The sequence below is a fragment of the Aulonocara stuartgranti genome (genome assembly GCF_965226115.1).
Source record: "Aulonocara stuartgranti genome assembly, chromosome: 15".
Taxonomy (NCBI): domain Eukaryota; kingdom Metazoa; phylum Chordata; class Actinopteri; order Cichliformes; family Cichlidae; genus Aulonocara; species Aulonocara stuartgranti.
In genome coordinates this window covers 20,796,877-20,810,000 of record NC_138951.1, presented here as the reverse complement: position 1 = coordinate 20,810,000, position 13,124 = coordinate 20,796,877, and the positions used below count along the sequence as shown (strand labels likewise).

Below are 13,124 nucleotides of genomic sequence, written 5' to 3'. Positions count from 1 at the left end.
GGTTACATTCAAGCACTGCTTCCCCACAAAGTCCTCCTACTAGAAGTCCCTGACATCAACACCGGCTTAGTTACACATGGCTTTGGGAGATATGTGGACACTGATACATTTCTCTTCTTGGTAGAGATGCTTACAGAGATGCCTCTCAAACAGAAAATAGAGCCGGTTCCTGACTTACTCATTGAAAAGCCAAGGGGACAAGAAGTTTGTTTTAAACCACCAGGTTTGCAGGGATATGAAGGCATTTTTTCACTCTATGGACCAGCCTTGTGTTGTGGGACACAAGCTAAAGTGAGAGTAACTGCCGCTGTCAGCCCTGGGTTGTTTTACTGTCAGATGGCCAGTGTGGAAGCAGAGCTCTGGGAAATGTCAAAGAAGTTAGCTGCATCATGTGAATGCAGACCTAAAGAAAGTTCTCAGATGACTCCAGAGAACCTGGGTTTATTGTCCTCAGCTAAAAGCAAAGATGGGAGATGGTACAGAGGTTTGGTGCAGTTTCTCCCAGGCAGTTCTTGGGTTAGAGTCTCGTTTGTTGACTACGGATTCGTTGAATCCGTCAAAGTTGAAAACATCCACAGGTTGGCACCTGAATTGTATTCAACGCCAATTATGGCATTCCCTTGCTCTCTGGCATGCCTGAGTGATGAGGATAAGGCCATCAAAACTCAGCAGTTGTGTCTCCTGAAATCAGGCTTACTTGGAGGACGATTACACGTGGAGATCACTAGATACGATGAAGAACACCACCTGTACTGTGTCACTATAATTAGTGCTGAAGATGAAGGTGTGGAAGAGCCGGAGCCTGTCAGAAAGTGTCCAGTCATGAAGGTTGAGTCCGTTTCTGAGGCTGAAGAACAGGGTGGCTTCTTGTACCATGAAACAATCATGGGCGAAACACTGGGGCAAACGCTGAAGGTAGAAGAGGTGCAGGTAGACTCCGTGTTTGTGGGCTATGTTGAACATGTCCAAAATCCAAACCATTTCTGGATTAGAACACAAAAACGCAATGAGGAGTTTGAAGAAATGATGTCAAAGATGGCAGAACACTTCGAACACGTGAAGCTGGATGAAGACGTACTGTTAAATCCTAAGCTTGGAACACTGTGCTGTGCAGTTTATGAGGGAGACATGCATTTTTACAGGGGTGTAGTGACAGACACTCTTAAGCACGGAGCTGAAGTTTTGTTCATCGATTTTGGGAACACTGAGAAAGTGTGGCACATGCTGATCAAGAATATTCCTGAGTCATTTGCCTGCAAGGCGGCATTTGCCATTTGTTGTACTCTTTCGAATGTTTTTCCTGTTGAAGACATCTGGACAAGTTCAGCCTCTGATTTCTTCAGAAGAGCTGTGTCAAACAAAGCCTTGCTAATCCATGTCGTACAAATGAGAAAAAACAAATTTGTTGTTGACCTTTTTGAGATGGGAAGTGGCAACAATCAGAGTATTACTGAGCTCCTGGTCTCTTCCAAGCAGGCTGAATACATTCCGAAAGGGCACTTGGACCAAAAAAGGACAGAAAAGACAAGGTGCCTCCAAAGTAATGTGAAAACAAACATCGCTAAGGATAAGGAGCAATGGAAGATTTTTAAGGAAGAAGAGAATGCATCGAATAATGAACCTGAGAATGAACCTGAGAAAGCTCAACTTCTTGCTAGCATCAAGCTGTTAAATATCAAGCCTGGGTGTGAGTTGACTGTGAACTGCTCTTATATCAGCTCTCCATCAGATTTCTGGTGCCAGCCTCAAGACATGGTTCCAGCTTTGGAAGAACTGATGGATAAACTTCAGCAGTATTATTCAACTCATTGGGTTCCCCTAGAGTCAGGAGATTCATGCTGCATTGCCAAGTCACCTCAAGATGGACGATGGTACAGGGCCTTAATCACTGCAAAACAGAGAGACAATGTCACAGTAACGTTGGTTGATTATGGGAATACTGTCCAAGTCAGTGAACACATTCTTCAAGCAATAATGCCAGAATTTCTTTATTTGGAAGAACAAGCTTTCAGGTGCAGCCTTTACAACTTAATTGAACCTGCTGACCCTAAGAACTCTGGGAATTGGAGTCCAGAAGGCTGTAGGTTGCTGAAAGATTTTGTCTTCAGCAGCACTGGAGCTCTAAAATGTAAAGTTGTCTCCCAGTTATATGTGAAAAACAAGGGGCTGTGCAATGTTGTTGATCTCTACAACAGCCAAACCCAGCAGAGTGTGACAGATACGTTCACAGAACAAGGTCTGGCAACACGAGTGACTGCGTCAACAAGGCAACAGCAAGCAGCGTTTCCGGAATCTTTTATCTACTCTTCACATGATCTACACCCAGGAAATGAGGAACAAATGTATGTCACCTACGTTAACAGTCAGTGGGAGGTCTACTGCCATCTTGAAAGAAACACTGACATTATTGTTGAGCTTGAGAAGAAAATCTCAGAGGAGAGTAAACACATGATGCAAGTTGTTACAAGAGCTGTTGTAAGCAAACTGTGCCTGGCAAAATACTTTGATGGCAAGTGGTACCGCGGTGTAGTGCATCCTATTCATTCACCTCTGCATTTCAGTGTGTTTTTTGTGGACTATGGAAACACAAGCATATCAGAGAAGACCAAAGTCATGTTCATCCCGAGAGACTCATCAGATTTGTTGTACACCCCCATGCAAGCCGTGAGATGTTGTCTCCATTCAGTGTCCAAGAAAGATGTGTATGCAGATGTTAAGGAGTGGCTCAGTAGTGCAGTCCTCAACAAGCAAGTGAAAGCTGTCATACTTGGAAAGAATGAAGATGGTTCATTTGATGTCGAATTATTTGATGGAGACATGAACATCAATGAGAAGTTGAAGGAGCTCATTCTCAGTCTTTCATGTAAACCCAAGACTGCTGTTAGATTTGAGATGATCAACAGAAAACAGAAAACCTCCTGCAAACGAAACACAAAGTCTTCGTTAAAAAGCAAGAGTCATCCTAGCGTGTATTCAAATCTTTCGACATTGTCCACTGTCCACAGAGGTACTAAAAAGAAAGAAAACACAAAAAGCCTTGTTGGTGGGAGAACTCAAAGCAAGAACACAAGAGTGAGAACACAGAATGAGGGCACATTGAACACCCGGGCCTCTGTGAAATCGCAGAACAATCAAGTGAAACAACAAAGACAGGAACAGAAGCAAGCCCAACAGAAAGAGGCAAAAGAAATACCCCAACTGCTGCCTGACAAGAAGATATGTGCAGGCTTTAGGGCAAAGTGTTTTGTTTCCCACACAGACTCCATTTACAGCTTTTTTCTTCAGCTGTCAGAGGATGAACCTGCAATCTTGAAAATGGGTGAAGCTCTCAACTCAGGTACCCTCAGAGAATCCTTGAAGATGCCTACAACCTTAAGAATCAATGACATTGTTTTGGCTGAGTTTGAGGAGGACGGTGCCCTTTATCGTTCAGTTGTGAAGAACTTTGCAGGCAATTCGTGTTTCAAAGTTGAGTTTGTGGACTATGGAAACTCGGCAGTCGTTGAGAAGAAAAAGATCTTCTCTATACCAAAGGAGCATCTGTCACATCCGAGATTCAGTATACCATGCTCGCTGCTGGATCCAAGCACATTCAGAAATGATGTGGCTTTCACTGATGCAGTAATGGAGAAGCCACTGATGGTTGAGTTCATAGAGCAATGTGGAACCAAGTGGGACATAAAGATTAAGGTTCTTGATGGAGAAGTGGGCCTTAATGCAGGACCTGTAACTGAAAGGGAGGATGAGTCTCCTAATTCTGAAGCTAATGAGAAATTGAGGTCCCACAAACAGAATAACCAAAGAGATGAAGCATGCAAGAATGAAATAAGGTCTGAAAGAAAGATGGCTACTGTCAAAGGTGAAACATTCACGCCTAAACCACCATCTGTTAAGGTGTTAGTGCCGATGAGGATGAAAATTCACAGGTATCACAGGATAAGAGTCAAGAGTAGCAAGAGTAAGACGACAAAGAGATTTGGAAATGCATCCCTTACCCCATCTATTCAAGCCAGAGACTCAGAGAATGGAATGCTTTTGTCGGTCCAGAGTAATGGCTGCTTTTATGTAAGACTTCTTAGGACCAGTGACTGTCTCACTGCATTGGAAAGTCACATTGCAGATAGCCTGGTCAAGTGCAAGATGGTAGCAAGAGAGGATATCAAACAAGGCCTCAAGTGCTTAGTTCAAGTCCAGAGTCAAAACAAGTGGCACAGAGCCATAGTTCAGCACCTGAGTGATGAAAATGTCAATGTTTTCCTGGTGGATCACGGAATAACAGTGGAAATCCCAATTGGTTCAATTCGACAGCAGTGTAGTGACCTGTTGAAATTCCCAAACCTTGCAGTGCTGTGCAAGATGAACAGTCTTGGGTTCACTGAGAAGGACGATGATCACAGACACTGGTGTGAAACTCTGAAACCCTTGATAGGCAAAGAAGTCAAGTTGATTTTTGTGCGTTATTCTGAAGCGGATAGCCTCTGGATGGTTGAAATAATCATAAACAAACTGTTTCTCATGTTGCATCAAGTTGTGTCACTGCAGCACAATGGAGGCACTGAAAAAGGACCAACCGTGGAGACCAGCCCTCCTCAGCGGCTTGCCTTTGCTCCAGTTCAAATGGACAAATTATATTCTGGCTTTGCTGCTGCAGTTAAGACGCCTTCTGACTTCTGTGTGTCTCTAGAGGATTTTCTTCTTGTAACAAACAAAGTGTCAGTTGAGCTGGATGACCTTCCAGACAAGATAACAACCCTCCCAAAGGTCACTTATTCCTGCATCCTGAGAGGTGTGAAGCCAGCTGGATTGGATGATCAGTGGCCTGATGAGGCGGTGGTCTTCTTCCAGCAATGTTTGTATGGGAAGAACCTCCAGATCTTCTTCATAGAGTTTGTGTCAAACACACACTGGAAGGTGGACATTCTTGTAGATGGTGTCCATGTTGCCAAGGAGCTGGTGGATGCTGGACATGCCAGCTATGTGGATGTCATGCTAGGACTCAGGTATGCTTTATAATTTAAAATCTGACTGAAAGTGTATTAGAAGTGATCAAAATAAGCACATATTTAGTCCTTTGATATGTTTTTTTAATGACTTCAAATCGATTCAGTATTCTTAGTGTAGTATATATCAGTTGTGCTTTAGTCGGTGAATAAATGAATGAAAGAACAATGAAATGTGTGTGGATTTGTGAGATAAATATCACATTTTTTGTGCTTAACCTCTGGCACTTTCAGGTTCCTGGAGCAAAGCCCCTTTAGAGCTCATTCCCAGGTCCTTCACAGTGAGGAGCAGTGTGGGCCAGAAGAGGAAGGTTCTTGTGAAGCTCGAGTCCACTGGGGGATGTGAGGGGACGATGTCACTCAGAATAAGTTTGGGCTTGTTCACAAAAATTTTGTGGATGTTTAAGGAATTTAAACAGTTCTTTATGTTAAACAGCCGTTTGTGTGAAAAATATTATATTGGTTCTAATTTCTGTTTCTGATCATTTTGACTAAACATATAGTACCAAAAGATATTTTTGTTATTAAATTTCACATACTTTCAAATATCTAAAACTTAAAATAAAAAGTAATTGCCTGATTAAGACAAAATATTGTCACTACCTTGTCAGCACTTCTGACACTTTTCTTTTTATATTTTAAATACGTTTTGAGTCAAGGCAACATTGTGAAAAATAAAATCTTTACTGATTGTTCTTTTGGTCTCACGTTGTTTGTTGTCTTAGTCAGCAATCAGTCACTTGTGTGTTTAAGGAATTTAGGGTTTTTTTAAAAAAAAATTTATGACCTGCACACATGTTCCACTTGATGGTGCTGTCAAGCCAAGATTTCTTTTTTATAAGCTCCTCAATGAGGCAGTGCTGCTAGGAACAAACTTTCTTTTTCTGTCCAAAAAGAGTCAAAGAAATAAATGCAGCTGAAAGAGATGTACATTTATCTTTAAATAGTATATTTTACATAAAAGTGGCATTATACCACAAAGTACAGTACATCCCGTTATTATTTTCATGAGTATATTTAAGTCCACAACTGCAGCCAATAATAAATGTAATTAGTTTGGAGTGATCACGTTGTGAAAATTGATGATAAGAACAGTAATGAAAACATTTTGTGGCGATGATGGGAAGGAAGGAAGAAAAGAAAAAAATACTGTCAGAAGTGGGATTCGAACCCACGCCTCCAGGGGAGACTGCGACCTGAACGCAGCGCCTTAGACCGCTCGGCCATCCTGACATCTAGGAACCCGGGAAAAAAGACTTAGTCATAAAGCCTGTGTATACCGTCACGGTCGTACTGATAATGTTCTGTGTGTATTCTGTGTCATATTTCTAAATAGATCTCCAGAGAGAGGACACTGGCGCGGGTTAACGTTACAGAAATAAACCGTCGCCATGTTCGTTTTCTGTTACAAACGCGGTAAAAAAGTTACATGTTTTCATAATATATATCAAAAAATAAAGATGATTATATTAAACGTATTTACTCCTGTCGCTCATAATCTCTACACAGAGACGTGTTTTTCCGGTCTTTAAGCCTGACGTCATTAGCAAAATTAAGTTTGAAATCCAGGTATCCATGAAAACGGATTTTTTATTTATTTAACTGAGTAAGAAGTTAACAGAGTTAGCTCGCTAGTTTCCACCTAAAGATGATAGGAAACAGGAAGTGTAATGTTGCTGAGCGTTATTGATTAGTTTTGCTTTTGGTGGTGATATGATGGTATTATTATTCTTATCACCACAGAGTTCCCAAATGTAATGATGGTGGGTTTAGATTTATATTTGTTCATGTATTGGAAAATAAAGAACGCCGATTCAGCTGCTAAGTTCTGTGTACCAATCCTTACACTAATATCGAAAAGCAAAACGCATAAACAGCAAAGACATTTTAAAAACGTGTCGATTCCAATGACTGTAGAATTCCCGGGCGAGTTCTGAAGAGCTCTCCCAGAGTTACCCTATCATCTCCGAAGTTGAACTTCAATTTTTATGCTATAGTTGATTACGCGTTAAAATAAGCAGGCCGATTTACATATAAGTTTTTTTTAAACGTGCGCCAGTAGGTGTACATGCATTATCAGCAAAACCGAAAAGAAAAATCTTTAAAACGTCAGGATTCTTCAGCGAGTTCCGAAGAGTGACGATCTGCCACAGTATTAACTTTGTTAACCTTTACACATTTTAATGACAACTTAAAATACCGGTGGGTATGTAGCTCAGGTGGTAGAGCAGGTCATCTACTGATCGGAAGGTTGGTGGTTCGATTCCCGGCTTCCCCTAGTCTGCATGCCAAATATCCTTGGGCAAGATACTAACCCGAAATTGCTCTCCATTCACACAGTATGAATGTGTGTGAATGTCAGTTGTGCTTGTGCGAATGGGTGAATGCACAAGTTGTGTAAAGCGCTTTGAGTGCTCAGAAGAGTGGAAAAGCGCTATATAAGAACTAGTCCATTTACCGGTAGTAACACATAATAATAATAATAGTTTATCAAACACAACTTCCAAAATCAGAGCGCTTGTCCCAGATTAAATACACCCGAAATGCCCCAGCACCGTTTCACCGCCAGTTCATATTCCATTTGAATGTAGTACCACTGGCTTTTATAAATAGCTTGTCTTTAATCCTTTCTATCTATACAAAGTGCTGATGTACCCAAAAAGTGACCGTATAAATACACAAATAGGCTGTGAAGGCTACATAACACCCTAACTAGTTAAGTAATAGTCTTAATTGAATTGTTTCTAACCATATGTCGATTTTAAACGCAGTGACAAAAGACCACGCTTCCAGTCCACACTGTTGAAAAATCTGTATTTATTAATGATTTACAAAAGGCTAAACATGAAACCATTTAAATGATTCAGTTCATTTTGAAACCTAAAAAGGAGAAGTTGGTGTTGTTGCTGTGTTTGTTTGTTTGTATGTGTGGGGAGCATCTTGTAGTGTTTTTACAGGTCAGTTATTATAACAGCGTCTTTAACTCGTCATGTCTTATCAGAGGCTCCTGTTGAGAAAAAATATATAAGTCGACACACAGGATGGAGTCAAACAAACAAACTGCAGGAGAGGGAGAGAGAGATACATCTGAAACATCACAAGTTTGGGGGAGGGGGTTTGAAGTGCGCTTCATTTCTACATCAGCAGTGGCGGTGAGTGAGTTTTTGAGACTGCACTTGTGTGTTGTGTTGCGTTGTGTATATTTGTACAATTGGGTCATGTTGTGAAACACCTGGCTCCCTCCGACTACAGCTGGTGTAAAAACAGAACACTTCTGTCTCTAAAGCAGAAAAAACCCACAGATTATTAATATTATTGTTATTCTTATCACCACAGAGTTCCCGAATGTAATCTCAGAACAGTTTGCAGATACATATTTAATAATAAAACAAGTCGTTGTGCAAGTTTTTCCACAAGGTTTGAAATAAATATCTGTAAAGCAAACAAGCACTTAAAGAGTAGCTGCATTTTTTTTCCTTTTTGTTATATTATTGTCAATATTAATATTACTGTGAAAACCAACATTAATCACATTGTGGGTGAACAAAACAAGTTCCTTTTTCTGACTTGAATTTAGGGCGAAAAATTCATCTCACACGACTACTCTGGTTAAAAGGAAATAAAAGTAGAAGTCAGGAAGGGGAGAAACACGTAAAAATGTGACTCTGGTGGCAGCGAAGAGGAGGGCTGTTAAATCACATTAGTTTTGCAGATTTTTTTTTTTTTTTTTAAGTTTCCTGGCAGATTTCTACAGTAGTAAAAGAGTGAGTGGACCCGAGTATTTACAGTAACGTTGTGCACTTAAAAGATCCTTCCCGAAGAACCTTTTCAGAGTTTTTCTAAAACAAAATCACAGGAAAAAAAAAAAAAAAAAAAAAAAAAGATGTCCCACACCTTTTCGCTATAGAATGAAATAACAGTGTTTCCACTCGCTGAGAATTTAATTAAAAAACAAAATAAAAAAATAAAATAAAAAGGTGTGGAGCTCAACGTTGGGCGTTCCTGCTGGCAAGGAGGGATTAAAAGATTGAAAAACAACATGATACAGAAAATAGAGCATAAAATAAAACTGTAAAACTGTTCAAATTTCACTTAGCTATGAAAAAAAAAGAGAATAAACCTCTCTCTACCGCCCCCCCCAAAAAAATATTAAAAAAAAAAAAAATTTACAAACAAAAATATATCCCCTTTCTGTCATGTGATTCTCGGACTCTCACTAGATATAATTAAAACTTTTTTACAGTGCTTTATCATTATACATCTTTAACAGGTTTTAACACGAAGGGGAAGCAGATTTTTAAGCCATAAAAATCTCTTCTGCTGATATCGCTACGTCAAAAAGAAAAAAAAAGGAAAAAAAAAAGAGTGGTCCAGTTATTCGATGATTTAAGTCAAAGCAAAAAGAGAGAGAGGGGAAAACAAACAGGCGGCGACGGTCAGTGTCAGGGGGAGCAAGCGCCGGCTCTCTCTCTCGATGTTTTTGTCCCCCAGGAGCACCTTATCACGGTGGCGTCGGCGTTAAGGTGGCGCTGGGAGGTGAAAGGCTCAGGTCTACTGCTTGGTGTTGAGCTCGTTCTCCAGCTCCATGAGTTTGCGAGAAGCCTTGACCTTGTTGGAAACCTCCTTCCCCTGAGAGAAAAGGCGCTGGCGCTCCTTGAAGGTCAGACTCTCCGGAGCATCGCTGGGGATCGAGTTCTCCTGCTCTTGACTGCAAAATTAAGATTAAAACCAGAAACTTACTAGAAGAAATAATGCAGGTTTATTATAGTTGAGTACCAACTTGACTTTTCCCTCCAAAATAAAGATGATCATTTACAAAATAAACATCCTTTTTTATTTAATGACTCAAAAATAGTAACCGAGACCATAAACTCACCAGGGGAGCGTTTACTGAGACATTAAGTCAAGGGAGAAGTAGGTGTCTTTTCTTTTTAGAGCGAGAGGAGTTGCCCCCTGCTGGTCATTAGGAATAATTCATTTTTAAAGGCACTTAAACCCAAATTATCTGTAGTTTAAGGCAAAATGGATGTAGACTGCTACAACAGAGACAACCACCCATGACTAAAAGTGGCAAAGAAAGAAAAAAATTAATAAAACAGAGCTCACCTCCTCGTCCATTTGTCTCTCGGGTCCTTGTAGACTTCTCCTGTTCCTACAACTCCTGATGAGTTTCCAGTGTACGAGTTAAATCCTGCTAGATGTTCATGAGCCACACAGCAGAAAGACAAAGAGCAGCAAGACACGAATTAGCATCGCTTATGTGCAGCTTGTGATTAACCAAAAATCATCTGCGACAGAAGCTGCTGGGAGACGGTTCGGAAGATCTCTGATATCAATTATCAGTGACGACAACTACACATAGTGAGTGCACTTGAAAATGCTTTAAGTCAAACTGAATCGACAGCAGACCAGAGACCCCGGTGACCATTACCCAGCAGCTTCTCCAGTCATTATCACTTCATTTCCCACAGACCAGCCTAAGCAGAAAGGAGGAAAGAAAAGAGAGCGAGTTGTGAGAAGCATTAGACAAAAACCTCAGATCTCATTAAACTAGAGCAGCGAGCAGAGAGAGAAACACAGCACTAAAGTAAAAAGCAGTTAAAGAGCCATTCCCAAGCAGCAACAATGGTCTGTGGAAGTGTCAGGTGGGCTCTGAGGTTGAGGTCACCGCTAAACATGTCCGAACCAATTCTGTTACTATCTAAATCCAGCAGTGCTTAAACTCGGCGTATCTTCAGAAAAATGAAGAAGGGCTCCCAAAGAAGCCAGGTGAACAAACATGAAGAGGGTGACCGCGACCTTTAACCCCAAGTGAGACGTTAGTTTTATGCATTCCTGTGTCTTTCCAAACTGTAGCAACATCAACAGCTTAACGAAGGTAAAGCTTCGTAAAACCATCGCAGGATCCGATGAGCCAGGAGTCTGAGACTTGTTTCCAGCACACAAAAATACAAGTTCCTTCCTGCTGGCTATAGAAGTGTTAATGGTTTACTTTCAATAAAGACCAAAACCGACAGTGCTGATATTAAAGCTTCAGAAGTATTTGAACTTTCTCTTTTATTTGCTTGTTTACTTCCCTTTGGTTGTTAAAAATGACCATCGCTCACTTCAGCTCCAAAACACAAAGATCCCGGGCACACTTTGATCACTGACACCCAATTACATCTTCTCTGGCCAACACGGCTGCATTGGAGCCGGACAGGAAGAAAAACAGACTTCTAATTCTGACTAAGGCTCTTTTTTTAAACACATCGGCCCAGATGTGTTGGAGCTTGCTGGCCACTTTCGGACTGGATGCTGGTGCAGATTCCTGCTTCCTTCCTGAAGCTGTTTGCAGATCTACTGCCTCCGACTGGTGACCAACCCAGGCTTTGGTTTGTTTCTTTTTATAGAGTTAGTCAAGTTTGCTACCACATAGAGGGCAAAATATGGAATTTTTAACCATTTATCTATTAATTTTACCAAATCATAATTAACCAGAACTAATGACCAAAAGAGATACATCCGCCACTGAACAGTGGCGGATGTATCTCCCTAGCTACCTTCATTTGAGTAACTATTTGCTGTTTTGAGAAATACCTGCAAAGTGCTCCCTGGTTGGAACCCAGTGGTCCAAACGCGTATTAATCCACCACTGAAAATAGTCCCCAATGGATGAACCATTTACAGCTTTTCCTGTAACGTGCTGAAATAACTAAAGAACCCAGATACTTGTAAAAGTATCCCGTGTGACAGTGCCTGGCTGTTTTGTTTTCCCTTTTATAAATTGAGTATAAATTAGGAATTGTCTCACACCAATTGCCTGTTCAAAATAGCCGACGTGGTTTTGTTTTTCTTCTTCTTCTTTTTTTTTAAAAAGACGTTTACAAGAATACAGAATCGTTTAAAAAAATGCCCATAAAGGCTGTTCTTTTCTGTTTTTAGCTGATAAAATGTTTCATTTCACTTGCTAAAACCAGCAAGCAGGAACTTGGAGAAATGTGGGATGATAAAACCTGGCAGACTCTCTTCGTGGCTCAGTATTTGGCACGTCATGCTAAGAGGAAACACTGGCTCCACATGGTAAAGAGGATTTCTTCTCTTGTGTTCTGTGTACTGGTGAGGATAGTGGTTGAATCTCACTCAGGAAAAACCCACGAGTTAGACATTAAACATCCAGTCCCAACTCTACTTGGCTGCCTTTTCAAAGAGCACAACTGCAGTCTAGATGGATGTAAGGTTTCGTGTTTCAGGATGCAAATCAAAGGTTGGTACAGTTCAGACGCAGACACAGTGATGGGGTGTGAACCCCGATAGATTCATCCAGCTGGCAGCTCCCAGGCTTTTTACTTTGGGTTTTATGGAGCCAAAAGCAAGAGGGGGTGGGGGATCTGAAGTATAGTCTGGGACGGGATCAAACCGGGTCCCACTTCAGCCCACATAAATACAAACTGGCAGAGAACAAAGCAACCACAGAGAAACAAGCCTCGTTCAAGGCCAGAAACATTCCTCTGTGCAGCCAAAAGAGATGAAAATTATACTTCTGGCACTACAATAGAAAATTCTTCACATTCACATGAAAAAAGTCATCCACTGGCCTGTGATTGATTCTCAAAGGTTATGAATGTTTTTCTTTTACTCTGGCTCGGTTATCTTGGAGGCCAAAGGACGCCCGTTTAAATTGCTGTTTTGTTTCCCTGCTCTGGTACACATCTTTCTGTTTGAGCATCGCTCTCTGCGGATAACTGAACTCGTCCTTCCTCTGCAGCTTTCTCCGGTTCGTGCACCTTTGAGGCAAACTGGCATCTGTATTGTTTTTCCTGTGGTTTCAATCTTGATTACACAAAAATACCTCTAACCCAAGAAGAGGCCACACTTTATTAAAGTGAGACTCAAACCTCTAGGACCTGCCAGCTGATCAAATAACACACATCAAATACAGTTTCATATTGGCAGGGAAGCTGGAGACTCAGGTGCTGTTTGTTCACCTGAACCTGCCGCAAAGCCCTGTGGGAGTTGTAATAAGGTTTTAGTAAATAAAGCCGCAGCGTTAGACAGCATTGAAGCTACAGCAGAGACACAGACTGACAGGCGAGATGACAGAAATGAAACAAAAGCTGATACGAGGAGGGAAAATTAGGCACT

General features: G+C 41.1%; 2 protein-coding genes across 16 annotated transcripts in view; one reads left to right on the top strand and one right to left on the bottom strand.

The window, feature by feature from the left end:
* Positions 1 to 5,695, top strand: part of tdrd15 (tudor domain containing 15) — an 18,434-nt gene extending 12,739 nt beyond the window's left edge. The window contains exons 3-4 of the mRNA XM_082505158.1: positions 1 to 5,000; positions 5,235 to 5,695. The exon at positions 1 to 5,000 is cut by the window's left edge and continues 466 nt beyond it. Of these exons, the coding sequence (XP_082361284.1) occupies positions 1 to 5,000; positions 5,235 to 5,346 (5,112 nt within the window). The 3' untranslated portion in view covers positions 5,347 to 5,695. The remainder of the gene's footprint in view (positions 5,001 to 5,234) is intronic.
* Positions 5,696 to 7,800: 2,105 nt separating this feature from the next.
* afdna (afadin, adherens junction formation factor a) overlaps positions 7,801 to 13,124 on the bottom strand; it is a 122,022-nt gene continuing 116,698 nt past the window's right edge. For 9 of the 15 annotated variants that reach the window (XM_082504887.1, XM_082504899.1, XM_082504901.1 and 6 more), the window contains 2 exons: positions 10,107 to 10,194; positions 7,801 to 9,708 (listed from right to left, as the gene is read on the bottom strand). In XM_082504887.1, the coding sequence (XP_082361013.1) occupies positions 9,552 to 9,708; positions 10,107 to 10,194 (245 nt within the window). In that variant the 3' untranslated portion in view covers positions 7,801 to 9,551. Of the gene's footprint in view, positions 9,709 to 10,105; positions 10,195 to 13,124 lie in introns of those variants that run through there. The other 6 variants (XM_082504894.1, XM_082504900.1, XM_082504888.1 and 3 more) reach the window with 3 other exon arrangements.